The sequence below is a fragment of the Astatotilapia calliptera genome, chromosome 23, assembly GCF_900246225.1.
Source record: "Astatotilapia calliptera chromosome 23, fAstCal1.2, whole genome shotgun sequence".
Classification (NCBI taxonomy): domain Eukaryota; kingdom Metazoa; phylum Chordata; class Actinopteri; order Cichliformes; family Cichlidae; genus Astatotilapia; species Astatotilapia calliptera.
This window is the reverse complement of record NC_039323.1, coordinates 5,673,722-5,700,226: the sequence shown is the minus strand read 5'-3', so window position 1 is coordinate 5,700,226 and position 26,505 is coordinate 5,673,722. Positions and strand designations below refer to the sequence as shown.

Genomic DNA, 26,505 nt, shown 5'->3' with positions numbered 1-26,505 from the left:
AAAAACAAACAAGCAATTGACTTCAAATTTTGTTTATTCATCTCAAATACCAAATACAGAGAAAGAAATCTGTCCGTATACTCTACCTTTCTCATTGTTGTTTCCAATGCGGGGCTCCTTACATAAAATCCCAACATCAACCATTCCAGCTTTCATGTCTGGAAGTGAAAAACAAAAAACAGAACCGTTTTTCTACAGCTGCACTAAACTTTCATTTGCTGATGATATTCTCTGCTTACACTGAACCAAAATATGAACATACCTCTGAAGAACATGGAATCACCCCCTGGGTAGCCTTTGGGAGGGGGCACCTTGTTATCTATGAAGCCAACAATTGCTTTGGTAATTTTATCCAGAGCCTTGGTACCGTACTGCAAAAAAGAAGTAAGGTGAAATTAGTAAAGACAGATGATCTCATAAGGCTTTTTAAGCACTGCAGATTAAGTGTTTACATAAAATATGCTATAAAATGCTAAAAGCAAGACAAACTCCATACACCTCAAATTAAGAGCACAAAACATTTTAGATACAAAGGTTGGGTACAATTTTAAAAGCTTCTTAGGTTTGCATACCTTGTTCTCAAAGTTGTATCTGCTCAGGTCTCTGGTTTCTGTGGCTCTTCTGTCTCCATGGGTTAATGCACCCTGCACAGTGGATTACAAACAGTATTACTATCAAATCAATATACTATTATTACTATTACTAAAATATTACATTTACATCATCAGCAGTCACGCTAACAGAACCAGAGTCGGTGCTGCTGGTGTGAAACTGTCAGAGGAAGTTATGAAATCTGTCTTCACTGTTTAGTGCAATTCTACTGTGCAGAAATAATATTGGAAAATAATGCCTTGCAATTTCAATTTACTCTGGATTTGTAGTGTTTTAAGCCAGAAATGTCTGATTTCAAAGCTCAGCTGCTGTAGTAACTTGAAAAATTTGAAAACCCCCCAAAAACAACAACTATAAAAATACCCAGTTGTTGCTTATCTGACATATCCATCAATTCAGTTAATATATAGTTAAAAGGTGATTCTACAATGCACCAGTGATGGGTGTGGAGCATATAACACGGAGGAAAAAAACCCAAACAAACCCCAAAAACACTGAAATAAGGACACACGCACACACACACTAGTGTAAATGCATGAGGATGCAGAGCCCGCTCTTGGCCCAAACGTGTCAAAGGAAACCCACGAGGTTCAGGTGTGAAAACAAACGTTTTCTATGTGCAACGTGCTGACATGATATTGTGGTTCAGTTAATCTTCAAACAACATTTTGCAAAGAGACCGAGTGTGCAGTGAGTCCAACGTGTGATGGAAGTAGGCAACAAAGTTAACAGAAAATTTAGACAAAGTCAACAGTGGATCAGTCTTAAAGCCAGCTGCTAGCTCTGCTCACACAGGCAAAAACCTTAAGATACCAAAACAAATGAATGTTTTAGCCAAATATGATTTGACTGCTGATCTGGAGTCAGACTGTTGCAAAGGTGTTCAGCTGTTCAGTTCGACTGAAATGTGTGCACTGGAGCTGTATCAAGTTCAAGCAGGCAGGCAGGCAGGCAGACCACGTGCCATATTCTTGATACAGATTTACCACACATAGCTGGCAAATGCAGGAATGACTTCCTGTAACCACCATCCCCTACACCCTCTCTGCCCTTTTCCCAAAAGAACTGTCATGCTGTGTCACTATGGAAATAAATGGCTGCTAGTGCAGAAATGCATCGATAATTACGGAAAATAGCTACACTTATAAATTATCCAGACAACCTCTTTTTGCTTTTTCTGCTTGTTCAGTTTTCCGTTACTGAGCTGGAGAAGGGAAAGACCCAGAATCTCTTGAGGTTTGTGGAGAAAAGTTGATATAACATCAAGGGAACCAACAATAAAGAAGACTATGGAGCGCTTTAAGACTAGGGAGTATCCCACACAACAGGAAGGACAGAGGGTGAGGGCAGGTTTAAGAAATGAACGGCGGAGTCACGAACAGCCCGGAGCACTCCGATCGATAAACACATAACTCAGATCGTCTCTGTTTACACTGAAACAGTTCTTCTCACACTCCATAAGACAACAACATATAAACAGCTATTTCCCCCTGAGAGACACTTCAAGATAATTGTGCAAAATAACAACAGCAAATGCAACACCAACCCACACACAACTGAAAGACTGTTCATATTTACCAGACTCTCTAGTCTCTTAGCCACAATGGAGGCAAAACGTCTCTCCCCAGCCAACTCTGAGATGAGAAAGATGTACTCAGGGGCTGTCACCTGATTGGACCGATGAGTCCGACCTGGAACGATGAGAATAAAATAGCAATAAGACATTTTTTGTACATGCAAAACATTTAAAGATATTAAGACTACTGTCTGACTGTTAAATCCTTCAATCTCAAATCTTTAACTTTACAGATAAGCGTTGTACTGCTAATGAACATCCTGTAAAACCTTTATACAGATAAATAAAACAAGCAAGATATGTTGCTATGTGTAGGAGAAATCAGGTATTGTACATTTTTGTGATGACGTTTGGTTTACAACAGCTCATTTTTATGTTACAGGCTGTGCCAATCTCAACTAACTATGAAACACCCATAAATGTAAATAAAATAACACACACACAAGTTATATGTTAGTACAGTACACTAGTGAGGTGCGATTAGAAACAATAAATTAGAAACTGAAAAGTATGAAGAGGACATTATTGGTGAGATGATAAGATCTCCAGTCATATGACTGAAATCTGATCTTGACACTCAGATCCTCCCACCTAAAAATGAAAACAAAAACTCTTTACACAAGATTGTTCTAAGGAAGTCCCTTCAACTTCCATAGAACCTCTTATGAGTAAATAAGCATGTCTGTGTTTGTACAGTATGTGTGTGTGTATATGTAAGTGTCAGACTAAGCTTCTCGGTATGAGAAACTTAGTCCGCCTGAAGAATCACTGAGGTGGTTTAAGCAGAAAATTGATGACCTTATTTAGTTTAGTGCTCTGCTTTGGCATTTACGTATATAAAAAAATCAAATACTGATCGGGTTTGTGGTGTTAATTACAAATAGATTCGCAGCTGTAACACCTTTAAAGGTCAAATGTTCAGCCCACACAAGTAGAGTAACTGAAAGAAACCACAGCTTCTATCTACCAACAAACCTTCAGCGAGACATTTGTCTCAATTTGAATATCGCAATATGAAAATAACACATAAAACACTTCTTCACATTTCTTCTCTTTCTTCTAAAGCTCTTTCAACCTTTCACCTCAATGCTGCTGCTTGTCACAGGGGTAAATTTAAAAGGAAGTAAGGAATAGAAAGCTGATGTAACTACGATGAAGAGGAAAATAAGTCCAGTGTGCCTTATAGCCTTTTAACTGGTTACATCACTCATCAACAGAAAAAAAAAAGACTTATGTCATTGACAAAGTTAACCACTGATGAAAAACTTTATTCAAGCCATTATGTGAAGTCTGACACAAACTTAACCAGACAGACTATATTGACAGGTCAAAAATTCAGTCTAAAAAAGGTTCCCGACATCCTTATGTAAGTTAATAACACAAAAAATGCCCTTTTCTTTTATTTCTAATCATGTACTCCTCTTTAACTTTTAAAGCCTCTTTGTTAGATTACATTTCCTGACTTACCGAACTGCTGAATAGCCCTGTCTGCGCTCCAAGGCAGCTCCAGGGTCATGTGAACCCTGCGTCTCTGGTTTTTCACTCTCTTGTCTGCCTGCAGGGAAATCCCAGAGCTCGCTGCTTCTGAGATGATGGCCACCAACTACAGGAAACAGGTTTTTGTTTATTGGTGGAGAAAGGTCTTATTGAACAATGTTTTTAAAGCATTTCACTGTTTGGTGAAATCTGATCTGAAGCCCTTCGAGTCATGAAAACAGTGATTCATTTTTTTGTACTGTAAAATATCTAACCTTCTCTCCACTCATGAAGCGATCTTTCTCCTTGAGATTAATGTGGTCAATCGTAAGCCCTTGCTCAGCTCGTGACTCATAACGCACGGTGCCGTCAGGCCGCCGCACCACACGACCCTTACGACCAGTCATCTGGAGAGAAAAGGGGTTAATATACATCAGCTGCACATGTCAAGGTGACAGGTGATGCTGCTGGTTAGCTTGTAGTTGAGGGTCATACCTCAGAGACTTTATCTGGTCCACCAAACTTGTCAATGAGCTCATCCAATGTGTTGAGAGGTAGTTCTTTTCCCAGTTCTGCTATTTTGTTGAGGAGGTCCTGCTTCATTTCCTCTATTCTGGCTGTAAATACAAATCAGAGGAAGATATTAACAATATATCCCTTGCTGGTTGAGTTATAAAAAATAGCAAGGTATGTGAGGCTACAGTGGCAGCTATCAAGTAGATGTGCATCTGTTTGAATGACAAGCACCTTCCAGTGTATCACTGTTACTGACAACACAAGCTGAAGGACAAAAAAAAGAAATGGTGCCTACCTGTCTGGTAGCTAGTCTGGTTCACAAAGATGACATCGTCATTATCTAGCAGGGAGTCTGGTGAAGAGTTGGAGTCTGTGTCTATGCCATCGGAGTCACTACTGCTGTCATCAGTGATGTTGATCACAACGTTGTTCTCTATACTGTGCTTGGGTACTTTGGGCTGGCGACCTCTGGGTTTCCCTGATTGTTAGTTAAACCGCATGAGATTGGAGTTAGCAAAAGCGACACAAAAGAGGCCAATAATAGACATAGGATTAAAAAATATGTCTTTAACTGAGAATAAATAGTACCAGCTGCTAGGCTAAATACACCAAATACACTTATAAATCACAACATGAGCAATTTTACTGCTACAAAAACTATAGAAATGTCCACTGAACACTTGGTACATGAAATAATTGTAAAAGACAGCATTTAGGGGTGAACATCCTACAGTGTTGTATTAAATCTTCATATTCACTTACGTTTTCTCTTGTTACTTGGAGCTTTTTCCCTGCTTTGCTTCTCTGAAGGGAAATGCTTTGTTACAAGAGACTGGAATACTCCCCTGGAGCAAAGAAGAGCAGAATAACAGACTTTAAAACTGACAGCAAAGCAACCACAACACATTAGGGCTGTTGCGGCAATTAGACATTACAAGTATTCCTGATCTGACCTAATTATGAGTGCCAGGTATTGATAGGCAGATGAAAACGTGAACTAATACACTCAGACTTTAAGGCATGTCTGCTGTGACAGACCTAAGGTCAACCAAGTTCAAGTTCTTATAACTTCCTTTTCTTCTTTTTCACAAATGAGTCATTGGTCAATTAGCAGCTAATAAAAGGTTGTCTGCTTTGACTGGTGAAGAATGTCACATGACCTGTATGACTATATGTAGTCATGACAAAGTCCTTCTTGAAACTTTCTTGTTATTTGACAGCTTGGTGTATCAAGAAAACGAAACAGAAGACACCTGTGACTATAGTTTTCAGCAAGCAGAAAATCACTCTTTCAAATAGTGTCAAAGTTATCACCTATGGCTCGGCATTCAGTTTTAAAAGAGCTGCAACTCAGATACAGGCAGTCTTTTTTTTTTCATATGTAGCCATCACCACAGAAACACAGAAGCGAACAGACGAAATACTCTCTTACTCGGCTGCGGAAACAAATCTGTCCAGATGCCCGTCATTTTCATCCAAGACTTCTCTGGTGCGCGATTCTCCAGTAGACTGGAGTCCAATAACGATGCACTGCAGTGGAGAACACACAAACGCACATCAATGACCCAGCCGTGTTACCTAAAGTAAACTTCTACTAGGACTCACTTCTGCTAATCACGATGGAAAATATTACAAAAATCCATGTGGAATTCCTGAACAACTAAAGCAAAATCAAACCAGCTTGTTCACAGAGAACTGAAACCCCCCACACAACTGACTAAACTATGTTTCAAATTAGCACTCTTACATATACAATCTATGCACTCAAAGTTCAACAGTGTGCTATGCTCACCTTTCCGGCCTCCAGCTCTTTCTGGGCCAGCTCCACCAAGGAGCGGACCTTGGCAGCGATACAGAGATATTTGAAGAATCGCTGGTGAGACGACCAGAACTGCCCCCAAAGAGACTTCCTGCTGACCATGCCCAGCTCATCAGCTGCCTGCATGAACGTTTTCAACGCCTCGGCCCACTAGAAACAGATTCCAGACGCGAATTCTCAGTTTAAATTTTTGTCAGTTTTCTCAAATAAGATAAGAACATATAAATACAGCAGACGCTGTCACTGAATTTCCTCACCAGTTTGGCAGCTTTATTATAGACCTCTTTGAAGTCACCGTCCAGCCCGATCTCTTCAATGCGGAAAGACACCCCAGAGAAGCTCAGCTGTCTGGCAATGTACATCCCACTCACTTTCATGTCCATGGCCACAATCTCCATGGCCCCGACACCTCTGTACACAAATAAATAATTCAACATAACTTAATCATTGGTCAACAGCCGTTCCCACAATCTGACTGTAAGGAATGTTCCAGTAATTTGAAGATACAGATCCACATGATTGAAAAACATAAAAACTTCAGAGTGAAATTCATCCCACAAACCTCTTCTCAATGGAATGCAGGAAGTCATCAAAGGTTCGGAAGGGTGTGCCCTCACCCCAAATTCCTAGTCGGCTCATATAAATCATGTTCTTTGGCTCAGAGGCACCTGGAACAGACATGACAGAAATCGATGATTTAAAGTCTACTATTGTATTTTTTCTCCTGCCCGAGAATGTTTATTTGTGTGTTAGCTTACCTGTGGCACTGGCATACACCACCCTGGCATGCGGCAGCTTGCTTTGCAGGTCAAGAACTGCTTTGCCCATCTTTGTAGATGTGGCATTCTTGGCTTTGTGGCATTCATCAAAAATAATCTATATTGATGCAAAGTCAAGGACAAAAAATACCAAAAACCACTGCTGAATGTGTGGTTGTTAAAATTAAGTCAGAAAATCATGTGGAACAACATATCGAAGGACAGCTTATGTTAGATTGACAAAGAATATGGCATTAAAATTAAAGGATACAACTCCATCAAATTCTGGTTTGCACCAATCCAGGATCTGTTTGATCCTCGTCCGAAGCTGCCCTCCTGCTTGGCTTTCTCCAATCAGTGCAGAGTAAGTTGCAAACAAGACTCCTTCTGAGGTAGCTGTGTCACCGTACTTTATCTGTTAGAACAGAACAAATATTAAACAAGTCACAATAGTGCTTCGCTCTACTTCACCGATTGCGCTCATGCACACATAACAACTGTTCTAATTTTCTCAGTTTGACCCACAAATTCCACCTGAACTCACCTTGTTTAAAGCATGCACAGGAATAGTCGGTGCATCTATGTCTTTGAGATCTCTCTCTGCATCAAATTTCAGGTCATTGGATATGCTGAACCTGAGGGAAAAGACAGGGGAAATTAGCCGACTTTGACATACAGTAAATCTACTGTGCATAAACAGGATATATCATGCAGGTGGACAAAAATCCCAATCAGAAAATCGATCTATTTTTTAATCATAGCCCGCATTAGTCATGTCCTTTTTTCCCCTCAGAAGTGTTTTTCTTGACTCTAACCTTTTGAGGCCTCATGGAACAGGTGACTCTTAACATTCTCTAGTTTCATACAAATCCTACTTTGCATTGCTTTTCTAGAAGCTCACATTTACTGATAAAAGGAGATGTTTGGTCTTAATATTGGTAGAAACTGAATGTAGGAATCCAAATGAAAGTAATTTCTGTCTCCAGTTTAACCTTCTGAACTCCCTTATATAGTTTTGAAATTACACCGAGCTCACATCATAAATATTTTCCGTAGGCCGATTTCAAATGCCCTATGACTTTACCAAAACTGTTCATGTGATTTTGTAATGAAGAAGTCAAGAAAAGGTCACCAAATAACTCACGTAGTCTTTCCGTTTTCTGAAAATTGCTAAGAGTGCTTTAATTAAAACGGCAGACTATGCAGACAGGCCTCTTACTGGCCCATCTGTTGTAGCATGTTTATCACTCTTACCATAGTGCTTTTTTTCTTCCCTTAAGGTAGTTCTCCAGGATGATTCCTGCCACAGTGCGTCCCTTTCCGACCCCTGCCCCATCTCCGATCAGAAAGCCGGCCCTCTGCTTGTTCTGGAGGATCACCTCATGTTGCTGAGGGTGCATAAGGAACGAATGATGATCAATATGCCTCCAGAGTCACGCCATTAAAAGTGCTTCATGTATTGTGTGCTGGTATGTGTACCTGGCAGGCGTATATGATAGCCTCTAGCTGCAGAGCAGACAGCAGACCATTTTTAATAGTTGACTCGGGGATGGACAGAGTGTATGTGATGTCAGGAGGAGGGACACTGGATAGAGTGTTTGTTTCCACCACTATGTCAGGATGAGAAATTCCTATAGTGGCTGAAGAGAAGAGGAAAAAAACATGTTAACCATAAACTGAGTGTCATGTTGTATTAGGGGGAAAAAGGCAGACAAATTAATGGGTGAACTGATGTTGAAGTTCATTCAAGTGGCCTACATTTGGAAGGTTTGTACTCAGCGTATGTGTCTACATGTCCCAGTTCCTCTGCTTCTTCTTCCTCGGCCTCCTCTTCCTCTTCTGTTGCTGCCTGGGTTGTCTGAGGCTGGAAGCACCACAGAGACTTCAGTAATGTAATCACAACAGCAAGCGTTGCATTTGGGAATAATATTTTGTTGTTTCAGCTTAGGTGAAGACAAGTTAGGAGAGAGAAAACTGCTGAAATTTAGAAGTAGGTGAGCAGTTAGTATGACGATAATGCACACTGGAAAAGTTCCTTAAGAAGGAATATTAACCAGAAAATTAGCAAAATAACAAGTGAATAAAATGCATGAAGCCAATTAAAGGAGATTGAATTGAGAGATTTGAAAAATGTAGTCAAGCAGACAAAAGACAGAGAGAGTGGAAACGGAGAGGACCTCTTTTTGACAGTCAGCTGAATATTACAATGCCTCTTTTCCTGTCAAAGTAATCTCTGTTTTTTATGTAATGTACATTTGTGGCATGTACAATATGCCGCCATGCTTTTGTCACCTGTGGTAATACAGATGGTAGACAGGAGCATTACAATTTACCTTATGAAGTTTTGCTAAATTCAACGGGACCCCCAGATGAGAGCCATGTTAAGTTTTCAGTGTAAAACATCTAAAAGATGCACTCAAAAAAATGAATTGCCCTCCTAAACATGAAGCAGTAATTTTGAATAAAATGCAACTGAAATATGTAAATATCTAATGTTTATTTATTCAAATAATGAATCAGTAAGGGAAATATGCTGGGTATTAACTAAACATATACGAATCAATTACATTTAATTGGACCAGATTCCATTAAATTTAGTGTTTTACATTGAACTAATATAACACAATGGAATTACATGGAAATCAAATTACTTCAAGACAGGATTTTGGGCATATTTTTTGAGTGAACTGCTGCAGCTGCTGCAAATAAGACCTAAAACATAATCTATATTTTATATATGATTCCCATATATGATTACTGATGAGTAAGCTCAAGGAGTTTAACTTTAACATCAGACTGGAGAGGTTAACGTGACTACCTGGAATCCTCCTAAAGGTGGGGTGCTGATAATAGCAGATATATCCTCCAAACTTGCCAAGCCTTGAAACCTGCTGGTGCCATTCTGCTGTCAAAAAAACATAAAATAAAGAAATACAAACTCAAATAAAACACTGTGCCTAAGAAGGATTAAAGCAAAGAAAGTCGAGAGTAATCTGCCTGTGCATTTGTGTCTATATGCATGTGCACGAGAGCGATGGGGCACTCTCCTAAAGCTGCACTAAACAAAATGCATTTTATTTGACTGGCAGTGAAAAGCCAGCAATGACAACAACAACAATGAAAGGAAGATAAAGGCATGGGAAATATAGTCTGGGAAATATAATGAACGAAATGAGGGCAGAATGAAAAGGAAAAAAATAAAAAGGCTTTCAGAAAGCAGGGAAAATAAATGTACTCTGATCATATCAAAAAGATATCCACGGACCCATCTAATTCAAAGAGAGCTTAACAGGAATGAAACTGCAGGCTAGAGGAACAACTATTGAAAACAAAGTTGCTTTCCTCGGGACACTGATTTAGAGAGCATGAAAGTGCATGCATACTCCTAATTTGTCTACAACAGAGAAAACAGTTAAAAAATGTAATGACCAAAGAGAAATGTTTAACAACAACAAATTTTATCTAATGGATACAAACATAATTCCTGAATGAAAAGACGAGACACTGGTCATTGCAAACAGCAACAGCGTAAACTGTAAAATCAACTGGGAAAACCATTGTACAACCTCGGCACCAAATGACTCTCCTGCTATATGTAATAAGAATTCAATATGAATAAAATAACTGTGTCATTTCCACCAGTGCTCAGAGGTTTAACGGCTTAAATATGTGAGATTAAATACCATCACATCGGTGCGTAGTTGAAGGTTTCACTGTACAATGAATTAAACGCAAAAAACTACACATTAACAAACGTACTGGTAGCTAGGTAGGTGGTAAAATGGTGTGCTAACAGCACAGAAAGATGATAATGATATTAGATAAGAAAGACAGTAGATATGCACCAAAAGATATGCTGCACAGTTACTATATGAGAGCTGTGTCTGCTGCTTAGAAGTTTTTAATTCACAGCTTATACTTCATAAGAATGGACTTGTGCACAGCCACAACATGAAAATCCCAACTTAGAGTGGAACACTAAATCAACATTATATTATGCTCCAAGTACTTTACACTACAAGCCACATTCACCCATTAAAACAGCGCTTTATCTATCTCACATCCACAGCTCCAGCTAATTTAGACTCACCAATTAACCTCACATGGATGTCTTTGGAATGTGGGAGGAAACTGGAGGTGACAGTGCTAACCACTTCACCGCCAGGCTGCAGACGCAGTCGTAAGGCAGGAAAGCACTAGTGTTTACGGGATACAATGGACAATATAACCCTTAGCTACTGTTTGTTATTCGATGCCAACTTCCCCCAGTGAAGACATACGTATGCTGAGGCAAACAAGTCTGTTGCATATCATATCTGTAAGAGGTAAAGGTGTGGTAACCAGTTTTTCTGGTAATGACATGTGAGCGAGTGCTTGTTACTGACCTCTAACTGGCTCTGTGCTGGTGTGGTGGTACTAGTGCTGACGTCCCAGATTGTGGGCACTGTGTCCAGGTTCTCTGCATTGATGAAGGACTGGGTATCAGCATACTCCGACAGTGAGTCAGTCGGAGAGGAGAACAGAGAGTTTGTGGAGATGTCATCAAGGCAGGGCAGGTCCTGCAGGCAAAGAAAAAACGGGACGAGGTGTTAAAGGTAAACTCTAAAACGGGACAAAATTTAGGGCAGAGAGTTCAGTAGATCTCTAAATAAAGAAACAATATTTATACCCACATCCAGACATGGTCCCTCACCATCAAGCTTTATGCAACATAAAGGGGGCGCAACAAAAGCTTTTTTTAAAAATGTAACAGACACGGCACCAATACCAAACAGCAAAAGAAAAAAGGTGTGGCATGAGGATGAATGGGAGTGATGTTTGGATAATAAAAGAGCCGTATTCATTCTGGATTTTAGCCAAGTTACATTTATTTGGGTGTAACAAGAGTAGCCCAAACAAAATATAATTACACACAGATGTGAGAATGAGCACGTGAAGTAGAACGTGAGGGGAAGGCACAATAAGGCTGCTTGTGTGTATGTTTGTCATTTCAGCTATGGCTGCCTTCCAGTCGCGCCTCTATTCATATCATTTCCAAACCATTAGCATGCCATGTTCCTTAACTAGCCCCTCACAGGCACCCCTAGGCCCCCTGAGACTTATAAACATGTATTTGGAGAGATAGGAATTGAATGACAACAAGAAACTCAACAGAGGAGAAATCTCTTTGTGACGTCCATAAATGAGTCGGTGTATAAATACACTCTGGGCAATGTATGGAGATTCCCACAACACACTGTTCCCCATACACCCACTAGGGGACCACGAGGCAACTGTGAATACTTCCCCAAAGAGACTAACGTGCTTATTTGGAAATTTGGGAAAATTTCAACATTTCTCCAAATGTTGATACCCCCCACCACCAATATTGTTATATGGCCACAGGTGATCTCTGTTAAAACACAATAAGCTCTAAGGACTGAAGATGGCTTTGTGGGAAGAACAATACTATGCTTACAGAACAAAAGTAAGAAAAAAAAGTCCATAATCATGCAGAATCATTAGCTGAGCTGCTGACTCAGTCCTAACAATCCGGTAGGACTGATTAATACTGAGAAGCTGCAGGAACTTCTGTCATGGCTGTCTGTTAGCCATTACTCACAGTTCAACAGAAAATGTTTCACAAGCATGAGAGGACTAGACGTAGAGCTCAAAGTGTTAACATGACAACATCACGTAGGAATGGTGAACAGGAAGGACTATAAACAGCAAACAGAGAAAAAGTGGCTCTGCCCCACATTTGCTTACATACATATTTGTGTATTTTGTCTTTGTGACATTAGAGAAACAAAGCAACTTATTAACCTATTATGTGGATGTTTGTGGATTGTAAAGTGTACTAAGCTTATCAGTGTTTACTGCTCACTTTATGCTCTACAGCTCCCTCCCTGTTCCTTTCTCTTTCCTTTTCTCCTCATGTTTGTGTATGTGTGCGCTTCCTGAGGGCAAGATCAGGCATGAGCTCTGCAATCAGACTCTCCAAAGTTCTTCTAGCCTACGGACAGCTGACTGGAACAACTGGCTTTTGTATGGAGAAAGAGTTGTAGATAAGAGTGGGTGTCCTATACTACCACTCCCAAACACGCAACTTGGTCACTTTATATCACTTTTATATCACGTATCCGTTTACTAGTTTGTTTCTCTATTCTATCAACTATGTGACTTTCTACCTCATGCTATTCCATGTCCTAATTCCCTTCCCTGCTCCCTCCATTCTGTGCAATTCTGACTTGGGATAAATGAATAAACAACAAGGCTTGGAAAAAGGACACAGTGTCACCAGAGGCATCGTTCCACTGAGGCATAATTGCGGAAACACACGCATAAGCGCAGACACACGTATAAAAATTATTAAGTATTGCCTGTCTTTCTTACAACACACTTAACCACAAATTTGATAAAATGTTACAAGATGAGTTTAGATACAAATACAGACCTGATGAACAAACAACACAAAAGAAAACCCCCTAAATATAATCTAATCTGAGTTACACCTACAGCTGTCATATTAGCTTTCCTCATAAAGCCGGTTAGGGTTATGAAACTCTCAAAACCTTAACGATTCTTATTTTGCACATCACCATGAATTCAATCAAGCTTGAAAAGAAAACAAGGGCTAATTTAATTTATTCTACAAAAATGGCTAATTTGTATGCCAGCTGTTTATTGCTTAGCGCCACATTATGATGAGACTTCTCGGTTTTCTGCATCTTGTAAAACCATGTAACATTATGTGCTTTGCTGTTGCAGTGTTGTTATATTAAGACAACCAAAATGATACAGAGGAATCACAGAAAACTGCGGCAGTCTGGTGGGTGCTAACCCAGACATGTCCAACCTCAGAACCATGCTAATCGAGTTGTTAAGCAGAGCGTAACAGAGGCAGCAGTGTTTGTCCCCCGGCAGGCCTATACCCAGGGCTACTCCATCTACTGCTCCTAACACTGGGCCCTGCCAAGCAGAGATAAGGCTTGAATTCCAACTGCTCTGATGGTAATCTGGCTCCTTCCACAGCTCACAGCCTTACAATCATATAACTGCTAATCCTGCCTCACACTTTCTCCTTTGCACTCTTTGTATCTGTTGCGCAATAAAACAAATATCTGTGTGTGTGTGTTTTTTTGTGGCCAAATTACACATTTTATTTTATTTTCATGGAATAGGTGGGAAAAAAAACTGTGTTTGTACAACAGCGAAACATGTGAAAGTCCATGCACATGCTTTTTCACATCATCTGTCCACCATCCTGTTTTTTGCTTTTCACATGTTCCTCTTTCACTTCAGCTTCTTCTCTGCTGTGAATTGTGAAGCCAGTATTATATCCTCTCTTTACAGTAAAGTTGAAACCCTCAACACATGCAGTCATCCATTTGACCAAATGCCTGCAACAATCACTCCCAATTACCTTACTGCAAGAAGCTTTGTATGGAAGCTACCGGCACATATGAACACGAACACTGAACATCATGTATCCACAGCAGTAAATTGTACTTGAGTATCTGGATAATAACAGTTATCTGTCTGTTGATGATTAATGTAGGCACATGGCAGTGAAAAACAACCTCAAAGAGCCTTTCCAGCACACGAGATGCCTGCAGAGCAGTAGAAGTTGGTGTTTGTGGTTGAAGATGGTGGTTATCAGCTCTAAGAATCAGAACTGGAAAAATACACTTCTAAACATAACCGCCCACCAGCAGCTTAGCTTCTTTATTTCCCTAATCTGCTAAAGTTGATGCATTTATTGCATGACGAGTAACCTTAAACAGTTTCACACAATCTCCAGCCCTTACCAAAAAATCCCAGTGAGTCCATAATCGTAAGATGTGAAAACAAAATTTAGGCTAGAATAAATATTAGCCAACATATTACGGTAAGGAGAAGTATTTATCTGTCCTTCACACACACACACACACACACACACACACACACACACACACACACACACACACACACACACACACACACACACACACACACTGCAGTTGCCATGACAGAAGGAAGGAACAGCCGTTTCTAATATAATGACCACACTGTCAATAATTAGCCCTGATGATAAACTCATGCAGTGTCATACAGAGGACTCTAGCAGCCCTGTCTTTTACTTAGCTTTATAAGCACATCAGTTTACAAATATTTCTCTTCCTTTTAAATGAAAACGCCCTTTTGGAATACTAAGGATTATCAGACACAAACCCTTCTCAAACACATCATTAAAATAATATTTTAAAGGATGCTGCCAGTATTTCCAGTCATGACATCGTAAACCGTTTTTACACAAGGTGTCTATTTTTATTTGTTTATTTTCCTTTTTAGTTTTGAATGGTCAGTTCCTCTGTTTTGTTGTTGTTTTCATTACTAAGTCTAATGTTATCCAAGGACAGCCACATACCTCCCGTGACACACAGGGTGTTGTCAGCTGTCTCTTTTCACTGGTGTTTTCTTTGGCATGCGGGAAGTGCTGACAACAGTTGATATCCCGACAATAGTGCAATAAAAAGGAAAAATATTATTACCGATTTCAAGCTAGTAAAAGCAGTAATTTATTGAAAAAATTAATCATCTGCATTTAGTAATGTAATACTACCACAGCTTTACCCCGCTACCAAAACACAACCTTAACGTAAGAGCTACTGTATACTGTCCCAGGCCACGTCCTGCTAAACTCAATAACCTCTCAATACAAGGCCACGCTGAAGCCTCAGCCAGGCCAGGCCCAGGGCTTTCCCCTCCTACACACTGCCAGCTTGGCTAAATTTTCCAAGGCCAGGAAACAAGTCACCCTGGCCTCCCACTTACCCTACACACCCACACATGTACACAAACACACATGCACACCTCAAATAACCTCACGAACACAACCTACATTTCTGTCATCTCCTGCTTATTCACTATCCCAAGCTCTAAATGTCCACCCCCCTTGTTTCTCATCCCCGGCAACTTTGTCTCTCTGCCCCTTTGGGCATCTCTTCAATGTTTAGTTTTGTTTTCCAGCAAAACCTCAGCTGCAAGAAGATTGTCTGTGTAATCCAACACATGACTGATTGATATGGATGTAGCTCAAGCTCAACTGTCTCTGGATTAAGCACAGCCCCTTTTCAGCCCTGTCTTAATATCCTACAGAATGCTTTAAGATCATGAAAATACTGGTGTACCAATATTAGTAACAGTAGTAGTGGGAGGGTTAGACGTGTGAGAGTCACACCACACTCTGGAGACTGATAGTTGTAAAAGCTAATAAAATGCCAAGTTCTTGGTAATGTCAGTAGTGTAAAATGACTGTGTAAGCCAGCATGACCCTGTCAACAAGCCAAGTAGGTGTACTGAAATCTTATCTGTCAGATTGTGTGGTCTGTTTATGTGGATGCAGTGATGGGATAGAGTTTTCATATAATCCACAGCACCCCTATGATCAGCTGACTGGAACAACCCGAGACTGATCTCACTGGGGTCAGCTGTTGACCTTATCCATGCAGTCAACAGAACCTGACTGATGATGTTTGTGTGCCTTCTTAAGATGTGGGTCTGGGGCCAGTAACTGAAAAGCCACTACTGGTGTCTCTCATTCTCTGTGGATTATGTTATGCCAAACTGTCTGCATGTCAGACGGCCCTGACATATCTACCGGACTGTGACTTTAATAGCACGGCTGTAAGCTTTTCCTTTTCCTTGACCCCATACAGCTTAAGGCTGGTGCTGACCTTAAAAAAAAATCAAGTTCTTTGATTAACTTGCTGTTGAAAAAGGGCTTCTTTGATTTTTAGCATTAAATGAATTTGTGGACAGAAGGTTCTGTCTTTTGACATGCAGACATAAATCAGCTTAACCAGAAACAGAGCTTTGATCAAGGAGCCAATTTGTCAAAAAGCCACTTTATTTCTGTACACATGGAAAGTTTTACATCTGTTCTGGTCTATAAGACCCTTTAGTCACACAACCTCCCAACCAAAGAAAATATATTCAAACACTTTTAAATGTCAGCCACTGTCAACAAAATGCATTCAAGTTCAGCAGCTTCGCAGCTCACAAAGAGCTCTCCTCAGGATCCTCCCTAAGTGGAAGTCGACCTTTGACCACATTTCATTAATCAGTGCTAATAAAGAAAACCTAACCCAGTGGACTTTCTCTGACAGAACTTAGTACATTTTCTATTTTAGGGTGAAAAGTCTGATTAGTAATCAGCTATTTCTGTTCTATATTCCTTTTTAAAGGTTAAAGGTCAGAGCGATTGTTTCCTTGTTTAGCCAGCAGACAGTCTGGTCTAATCTGCACCAGACTAACCTATGCTAATCAAAGGGGTATATTCAGTCCAAATACCTCCTGACAGGCAGGCCTTCATGTTGTGCAAAGTCTGACTCAAGAAAGCCAGCTTGTTACTTACAACCCTAGTGTTTTCATGTGTTCTGGAAAATAAAAGGATGCCGTGTCTAGTGTCCCCAGCTGGACGGTTCTTCTGCCTGTAGGGGAGCCTAAGGTTCACACGGAGCTGGGTACTAGAAACTAAAAGGGGTAAATTTTAGCAAAACCAGTTGATCTAAAAAACTAATTACTTTCCTAGCAATAAAATCAAGTAAAGGCAAAGTAGTTAAAGATAAGAATGAGAAGACAGGAAGTCATCTACAGAGGGTGAGCTGACACAAAGCAAATTGTAGTCAAAGAAAAAAAAAAAATAGGGAAAAGGGGGTGGGGTCAATAGTATTTACAGAGGCTACTCTTCTCAGTACATTTTCTAAACATCTTTCTACAATTCTTCTGTAGATTAAAGCCATCTAAGAGTCCACTAACTCTTTGTCTAAGACGGACTCTATAATGTTGAGATCAGGGATCTATGGGGGGCACAATATGCTGCAGGGACTCCTTATTATTCAGGTCACTGAAGACAGATCGTCATGATCGCGGCTACATGCTTGGGCTTGCTGTCATGCTGCAGCACGAATATGAGACCAGCGAGCTACATTGTTGATTGTAAGGGTTCATAGATAAGAAATGAAACGTTTGTACAACACTATGCAACTCAAAGCAAGACAAGATTCTGAACATGTTTGTGAGACAAAAAAAACAAAAACCGGTGAAAAAACGCACATTAAAGTGACTCACTCAGAATCACACTGTGTGTCTGTTTTTGTGTTCTATGTGGGCCTGCGTGCTCAGAGCTGAGAAAAGTGGATGTAAGGGGAGTGTTGACGCAAGATGACAGAAATTTCAACACAGCATACCACGAAGCACTTGCAACAGAGGTAAATCCTCTGATTTGAAACAGTCGCATTCAAAATAGAGAGGATTTAAAATTGTTTTAAAACTTGTTATAGGGGAATAATCTATACTAGATGCATATGGTAAGTTACTGCTTTAAAAGGTAAAATATTATTGGTATTATAAAGTATAGCCTAAGCTAATATTCAAAGCATAGTCTAGGAAAAGTTTTTCTCTTAAGAAGAAAGGAAGTCTGCAGATGTATGAAATCAAAAATGTACTTCAAATAACCTTCCTCTCATCTTGTACATGACACACACCCACACTTTGACACCTTTTGTCAGTTGAGTACCTTGTGCACAATGAGCCTGTAAGGTACGGACTTTGATTTTGTTCCCGATCAAGGAACACCTGCAACACTTTTTCTCCTGGCTATCCAACGAAATCAGAACTTTCTATAAAACAATATGTCCAATATGTCACTTTCACACTTAACACATCTGCTAAGGGACACAGAAACCCTTAGCAATTTTCATCCTACATGAAGCCAAAACAATTAAAAACTTATGGTGCTGTTCAAATGCCTTTATTTATTTAAAAGAAACTGACCCAGCACTTCTATATCAACCGTATTCTAACAATATTCCAGAGCATGTAAAAAGAGTATCTCAGCCATCGCCTAACCATCTCTGATTTACTTACTGTTAGTTCAGACAATAACAGCCAACAGACAAGATCAAGGGTAGACAGGTCCACAATGCCAAGAAACCGAATCCTTTCTATGATATAACAGTGCTGCTATAATACAATAACCTGATAATAAATCCTAAACTAGCCTCGTAATAAGCATGCCCCAGTGGGGCATTTTACAAAAAGTTAAAAGAGTTTCCAAATATGTTTGAAACAAGTTTCTCACATTAAGTTTAATAACATAGTATTTTATTCAAGTTTGTACCAGAGGACTTTTAATTATGCCTTGCTCTAACAGGCAAACGGTCCGGGAAATGCAAAAGCTCTTGAATGGAACGAATGATCACAAAACAGTTATACATGTTCATTAGTCTATTCTATTTAATTGTGTTTCATAAAAAAAATACTATTACCAGTAACTTCATTTTGGCGACACAGTTTTAGGACTCTAAAAAATAATGTGCTGAGTTTTCTCATTTTAGTATTACTACGCTGACAGTCATGTTGTTCTAACGGCTGTCTTCCTTTCCGTATGCTGTCGTAGTTTTTCAATCTTGTATCCTGTGTCGTAGTAGAAACATTACTAGCCAGAAATAATTAGCTTGAATGTCCCCTGGTTAAGTTGTCTGTTCACCTAGCACCACTCTAAAATACTGCGATTACAACTGGCAGTGAAATGTGATATTTTTTTGATATAATGCTGCTTTCAATCAAACCCATTTATGCACTGCTACATACAAAAAGACAGCATGCATGTGAAGCGAGGCACCAACCTGCAGCCTAAGAAAACTGCACATCTTGCAACCAACCTTTGTCTTCTTTTATCAGTGACCCAGTACCCCCCTCCCCACACACACACACACACACACACACACACACACACACACACACACACACACACACACACACACACACACACACACACACACACACACTCCCCGAAGCACTCACTTAATCTCACCATCATTGTTTATTCACTTCCCGTCAAGTACACGCCTGGGGTCACACTTGAGGTTGAACGTAATACCAGGAAACTGACAACATGTGCCCACCGAGAGGCTTCCCTGCACCTTAAATGACAGGTTCACAGTCTTGCAATGTAACAGTAATTAGTACCTTAAATAAGAAACAAGCTCTAGAACAAGAGGTTCTAGGTTTGGATAAACTTTTACTACAGATTTCTCCATGCGTTCAAGTTTGAATTTGATCAAACAGGTGGCCACACTTTAGTATGCTAAACTCTGACTCTCTAAATGGTCACTGTGTATTGGAGGGAAGGCCACAGCAAATAATGTGCAGATGTGCAGCTGACTTTTGTGTTAGAAAGATGATTAAATACTGTGTGCCTAAGATTTTTTCATGCACTGATAATATCCATGCATGATGTTTTTTTCTCTTTTTTAATATGATTAAAATGTGTAAATTCCTTGGAACTCATGACTGGACCCTTTTTCAATTTTTGCTGAAAGAAGAAATGCTGACATGGGATTAGCCAACTGACTTAATCAGAAATTCACTGGTAATGGGCTCAGCAAGCCTTTCCCCAAATCAAGTCATTAAATTTGCCACATTTTCACTGACACCGTGCAGTCTAATGAATCATAATTCAAAAAATAATGATGGTCTATTTACAATCCAGCACAACAATGGCCAAATTTAATAGTCATCCACAAAACCGGCAAGACTGCCATTTAGCCTGACAAGATATCAGGTTCTAGCACTTAGTGGTAGACAGCGTGGAGTGTGGCACATAATAATTTGTCAGAGTTTGTGGCCGTGTGCAGCAGATGATTGGCTGGCAGACTGGTCTGTCGGCAAAAAATATTCATAAACTGATCTAAAAACTAACAGACCATCTTTCATAATCATTTACTCTAAGACAGTTAAATAGGGAAGCAAAAAGCTTAAAGATATAATGAACAAAGATGAGGTAACCTTCTTTCTTTCAATAGAATTAATCATATTCGTGCTCTACACCAATTTCAGTCTTGGTGTAGGGCATAATCAGAGACATATCTCAATCTTGTTCAGGAAACAAGCATTTGTAAGCGCTACTACAAACTAATTTAAGAAGTTTTTAAAATACATCTTAATATAGTACGAATTTGTCAGCTGTCAGAAGTGTCTCAATACAGTTACTTTACAAACAGATCAAATCCAAAGAAGGCCAAGCCCATATAAAAAACCCTATACTACAATAAAAGAAACAACATAGGCCTGTCTCCTTCAGCGCTGTTTTTAGAGGAAGCGTTTATAAAATTAATTCAAGGAAGTTGAAATTAAAAATACAACGATGGCTGGGTAATGAACTGTTATCAAGTTCCATGACAGGGACAATAAAAACTCTTCACAATAACAGCCTACAGTTAGTCACGAGGCTTTTCTATTCATAGTATTCAAGGGCTGATCGTGACATTAGAAAATAAAAACGGCGAGTGCTTAAATCAACACTCTTCATTCAACTTAAAATATATGACAACAAGATGCAAACAGTACCTTTGGTAGCGGTTTTCCCAGCTGAGCATAAAATTTAGTCCAGAACTGCATGAGAGACATGGATCCAACAGCTGCAGTTTGGGGGAGTAAAATATACACACACATACGCTCCTGCTTCACCTTGAATCCCTGAACTGGACAGTCTCTTCCATGTGTTGATCAAAGTGTTGGTAATCACTTTACAGCTGGTGCGCTCCCACCCAGCACAGGACTCTCACTAGCCCCTTCACAGTTCCTCTATGGTTCAGAGCACACATCTGCCTCTACCACAGATCTGCTGTGGGCAATGAGCTCACACCTACAACCTCTCACAAACAGAGATACAAGCAACTCTAAAACATACTTCCTGCTTCACCAGGACTGTCAGGTATTTGCATAAGGGGTTTAGTCATAGTGATTGTGGACTAGTTCCTCTGAGCTCAAAAAGGTGGTTGGAGAGCGAGTGAGAACAGAGGAGGAGGGGAGGGGAGAGGTGGGGAGAAGAGGGAGGGAGGAGGGGAGGAGCTTTCAGGAAATGATGCTTTTGTTGGTAAGTGACTAGAGTTACTGGCAGTAGGGCCCATTTTACTGTACATGGTGTAACTCAACCGCATTTGTAGTGTAAACAGTATTGCGCTCTGGACCTGGCCTCTCCTCACACCCTGCTGCTTACTGCTATGTTTAATGGGACTCGGCCACTATTTAATCATTATTATATTTAGAGGCCAAATCCCTGCCTGGCTTGCTGTCTTACTTCATACTCTTTTTTTGTGACTCTTTATCTAGAAAGATTCATTTTTAGGCCAGTCACTATTCTTTTAATAAATGCTGATTAATATAAGGTAAAAATTAATACACACAAAAGCTAACAAAGGCAGATGCAACAAGTTGTCAAATAAGCTTTCTGGGAAGGGTGTGTCAGGTATGACAGGACACCTTTTTGCAGATATAACAGCACAGAATAGGATATAGTTTTCGATCAAGAGAGCTTCTTCTACAACCATTAAAGAGATTTTATGAAAAAAAGAAAAAACAGCCGAGATTGTTAAAAGTGCGTGTTTTCAATCTCACAGGGTCTTTCAAAGATTAGCCTATCTGCACACCTATTCATAAAAAGTTATTACTGCTTACTGGAACTATGGGTGTGATTGTAAAATGCAAACAACAAAAAAAAAACAACAATATTCTGGGAATCTGACTGCTTATCAAAGGCAGCAACGTGCCAGTTTTTCTAAAACAAGAGCAATGTTAACTGTCCAACTGTCCATCATAAAGGAAAACATTGTGGTATTTAAAAAGAGAAATAATGTGATTTATGTGAAACACGGGGGGCCTATTTGTACACCCAGCTTCCAGGAATACATGATATCAAGCATGGAGAGGTACTGTAATGTCCATCTTCACTGAATTGAAGGGGAGTCAGGCTCTCAGAGACAGAGTGGCGCCTGTCCATGGTGTCATCATTGTATGACTGGGAATCCTCTGAATAATTTGTGTATGTATGTGAGTCTGGGTGTGTGCGTGTGTTTCGTTTCACATGGAAGGCCACTGGGGAGAAATTAATCATTGATGTACTTCTTTCGAACTCCTAAACACACCTTGCTGCTTCACAACCAAAAGAAGTACCACTTTATTTGAAAGGGAAGTACACCATCATAAACGTGGAATCTTTTCAAACGTTTATCACTGCTGTCATCAAGTGTCACTCAGTTAAAAATGTCATTTTTATGACAACTTGACATTAACTAATAGTTTGGGTTATATAACTACAGTTTCCAAATTGTACTCTTGCAGTCGGGATCAAGTACATAGTCATGAAACAGTTATATTACTGTTGTGGCAATATCAAGCCAATATCAAAGCCTTCTATGTATCACAGCTTAATGATGTAATGTTAACCCATAAAGCTAAACAGTTTACATACCCTATAAACATATCATGCTCATAAAAGGTTTACAAGAAGCTATGTCTTCTTGGTGAATGTGAAGTGCATCAACTTCGCATTTAAATGACTTATATGAACAAGTGCCGTTTAATAACATAATCCAAAAATATGTCGATAGTCACCTGTAAGTCTTATGCTGACCCTTTCAAATACACAAATGAATGCATTCCTGACTTTACATACAAAACATCAGGATATAGTCTTATTGTCATATGCGCACAGCTGCTTTCAGTGATCTACAAAAGCTAAGTGGCAATGTGAAGCTACGTGAAATGGGGCTAACTGAGACCACAAACAAGCAAAGCTGGTTTGATTTCCAAATCTGATTTTGATTCTAGCCCTCAATGACTTTGAATCATTTGAATCCTTTGTCACATTTGATGACCCTTATCAAACAGGACCAACAATTGTATTTTTCCATTCACTGTGATGATATCATCTCTAACTTGCAAGGTAGACACGGGTGCAAGTCAAAACCTGACTATTGCAATAATTATTTTTTGTTAAGAAATACTCAGTTCCTAAACAAATGAGAGTAGAAGTTAAACTATCCGAACCTAATATTAAGGCACACAGTCCTCACGGAAAACAGTGCACCTATTAACAACCCTTTAAATTAACACCTTTGACCTCCTCCTTCGGAAACTAGGCCAGTCAAATGACTGTGCTGGAGTGTCTTATAAGGAAGTAACCGAGAAATACCAACTGATTTATATCATGACAGGTTTGCCACAGAAAAAAAGAAAGTCAAGACAAACCAGATCGTCCTCTTACCGCACACCATATTCCAACCCCCCCCCCCCCCCCCCTCCAAGAAAAACAACAAAAACACCCTGAGAACTTTCAAATTCACCAAATTCACCAAATATTTTAAAACAAATGAAAATAATTCTATTAGCTGGGTATTTCTGTATGCATTGCAAACACTTTTTAATTTACAAAATGAGAGTCTTAAATGCAACAGAGAGGTTTAAACTACACCTGTGTGCAAAAATATGAGCTTAGTTATGATCTAGTTCATGGTCTGCAGAGTTGCACAGGTTAAAAAAAAGCATGCCTTTCAGGAACCAAGGGGCCTTAACATTTTTTCAGCTGGGTCTTAGACTAAACAGGATCTTTCTCTTTGCTTTTCTCTTTTCTTTGCCTGCCCATATAGATATTTTGATGTTATCACATTTCAACCTCATATCTAGTGTGTTTATATCACCTTAGACAAAGACAATGATCTTTCTACAGGTAATTGCCAACAGCTGGCTAAAGACTTACTCACGTTTGGAATTTTGAGTGTGACTTATTTAGCAATAAGAAATTTTCAGTTCTACAAAAAGCAAAACTAAGAAGACTCAATGCAAATGCACACTTCCTAGAAATGTACTTGGCAGTATTATGAGTGTAAACGTGAGAGCAATTACACGGAGAGACAGAACAAGAGTATGTAGTAAGAGACTAAGACCAGGAGTGTGCCTAAATGTGCTCCAATGTGTGTACATGTGCACATACAGTAGGTATACTGTATATATAGAGGATATAGTATGTATGATAGTATGGTCTGCTTCTGACGTGATGTGCACTCCTTGAGGTTAGCCAGAGTGGTTAGTTTTGTCTTTATTGTCTTCCAGTAAATCTTGTTGTCATTGTGACTTTTGTCACATAGACTCACGTGTTTAAGGTCCACAGATTACAAAACTTGGGCTTGGTAGGTATGCATGTATCACTGTGACAAAGGGTATAGCTTTCTTTCAAAACGCGGTTGCGTTTTTGTCAAAGTAGCAGCTCTCTTTTTTTTCTAATTACAGTGAGCAGAGTCAGCAGAATGGAAATATGTTGCTAGTTTGAATCTACTAAAGAAAAATGGCATTAAAATTCTTGAGGTTAATAAAAACCAGTAAATACAAGTTAGCCTCAATATGGTTTTTCCACTGTTTATCACAGTTTTACTGTGTCCAAGCTGACTGTTTTGGTAATGCCTTAGTTTATAGCTTCTTGGTGGTACTATAACTCCCAGAAAAGGTATTTTATGCCAACTGTTATTTCTGGGGGAAGTTTCCAGCGAAAGACAGCACATATTGGCAAAGCTTCAGTTCATATAACGTGTAGGTAATTTTATTCAGCCATTGTTTAAATCTCTCACATTTAATATGTCCTAATTACTTATAATGTGCATTGTGTGCATTGGTTATGATGTTTCAACAACCTTATCCTGATCACAATACAGTGGCCACATGTCCATTTTATTTATTAGTAACTTCGAGAAAAGTCATATAAAAATAATATTAACGGGAATATAAACAGGAAGTCTACTGATTCTAACACAAATAATCAACTGTTTTCAGAATTACAGCAATCCAGAGTTACACTTCCTGGTCATATGCTGGTTAGCTGCATAAACAAACTGTAACATTGTGGGAAGACAGCAAACCAAAAGAGATTTTCCTAATGACCGTACAGCTGTAACTGAAACAAAGAAATTGCTGAGGTAAACACGGCAGTCACTTGACAAAACCAAACGATCCCATCAAAAACTCTGCCTAGTCAAATATGCCTAAATGTTTTCTGTATTGTCATGAATCAACAGTGGGGGGGAAAAAACAAGAAATTCTGCTTTCTGATTGTGGATGGACACAGGAAAAACATGGCAGGATCACCACGGAATGGGGGAATGAAATGGAGGATGAAGTGAGCTGAGTGTGAGTTGGCAGATTAGTCATGATGACCCCATGACTTACATTTTCTCCCCCATGCCTCACATGGCAGGGAGTGTCTAAAACCAGAAAGAAGAGCTGAGAAAGCACAATATAAGCACAAAAGATCTCGCTGCCGCAAACAGGCACAAGCAAGCATTTTAACATCACATATTTTTGACACCACGAAAACAAATCTCCACTACTTACTGCTTGTGAAAAGAGGTAATCTAAACTAAATCTCACAACAACTGTTTTCTAATTATGTACCTACAGATAATTAGACATCTGTGTCATACACTCAGGAGCCCTGTATGATTACTTTACAGAAGAAAGCTCAATCCAGACAGGCTAAAACATGCATTTGGAAAACTAGGGAAACCCCACATGAATCACACAATCCATGTAAGCACTACAATACACGCGCATGACACGTAACTTTCTTTTGTATAATATATGACATGTGTAGCTTTTGATTTTAAACCCCTCCCACCAGTCTTACAAACCAATAAAACCTTGCCTTTTTTTTTTCTTTTTTTTTTAAAGAGAGAATTATTAGACTCATTCAAACATCTGGAGCCAAACATGAAGTGAAACTCTTGCGTGTAGATTCTGTGTCTGCTTGTGCTTCATTTGAAACTGCTAGTAATGATGGACTACAAATGATGTGTCTGGAAACTGGATATCAACAACAAAAAACTCTGAATTATCCTTGCAGCTTTGTCATAACGTACCTATAATGTGCACGTTCATTAAATGTATTTAAG

At 39.5% G+C, this 26,505-nt stretch overlaps 1 protein-coding gene across 7 annotated transcripts in view; it reads right to left on the bottom strand.

Annotated features, from left to right (window-relative positions):
* sbno2b (strawberry notch homolog 2b) overlaps window positions 1–26,505 on the bottom strand; it is a 63,175-nt gene that overhangs the window by 7,196 nt on the left and 29,474 nt on the right. For 4 of the 7 annotated variants that reach the window (XM_026159744.1, XM_026159743.1, XM_026159745.1 and 1 more), the window contains 21 exons: window positions 11,143–11,316; window positions 9,576–9,662; window positions 8,516–8,621; window positions 8,237–8,397; window positions 8,012–8,145; window positions 7,302–7,392; window positions 7,029–7,172; window positions 6,758–6,875; window positions 6,562–6,667; window positions 6,257–6,410; window positions 5,973–6,149; window positions 5,613–5,710; window positions 4,943–5,025; window positions 4,476–4,658; window positions 4,160–4,281; window positions 3,940–4,071; window positions 3,656–3,791; window positions 2,191–2,303; window positions 573–644; window positions 263–371; window positions 87–158 (listed from right to left, as the gene is read on the bottom strand). In XM_026159744.1, the coding sequence (XP_026015529.1) occupies window positions 87–158; window positions 263–371; window positions 573–644; window positions 2,191–2,303; window positions 3,656–3,791; window positions 3,940–4,071; window positions 4,160–4,281; window positions 4,476–4,658; window positions 4,943–5,025; window positions 5,613–5,710; window positions 5,973–6,149; window positions 6,257–6,410; window positions 6,562–6,667; window positions 6,758–6,875; window positions 7,029–7,172; window positions 7,302–7,392; window positions 8,012–8,145; window positions 8,237–8,397; window positions 8,516–8,621; window positions 9,576–9,662; window positions 11,143–11,316 (2,572 nt within the window). Of the gene's footprint in view, window positions 1–86; window positions 159–262; window positions 372–572; window positions 645–2,190; window positions 2,304–3,655; window positions 3,792–3,939; window positions 4,072–4,159; window positions 4,282–4,475; window positions 4,659–4,942; window positions 5,026–5,612; window positions 5,711–5,972; window positions 6,150–6,256; window positions 6,411–6,561; window positions 6,668–6,757; window positions 6,876–7,028; window positions 7,173–7,301; window positions 7,393–8,011; window positions 8,146–8,236; window positions 8,398–8,515; window positions 8,622–9,575; window positions 9,663–11,142; window positions 11,317–21,133; window positions 23,825–26,505 lie in introns of those variants that run through there. The other 3 variants (XM_026159749.1, XM_026159746.1, XM_026159748.1) reach the window with 3 other exon arrangements.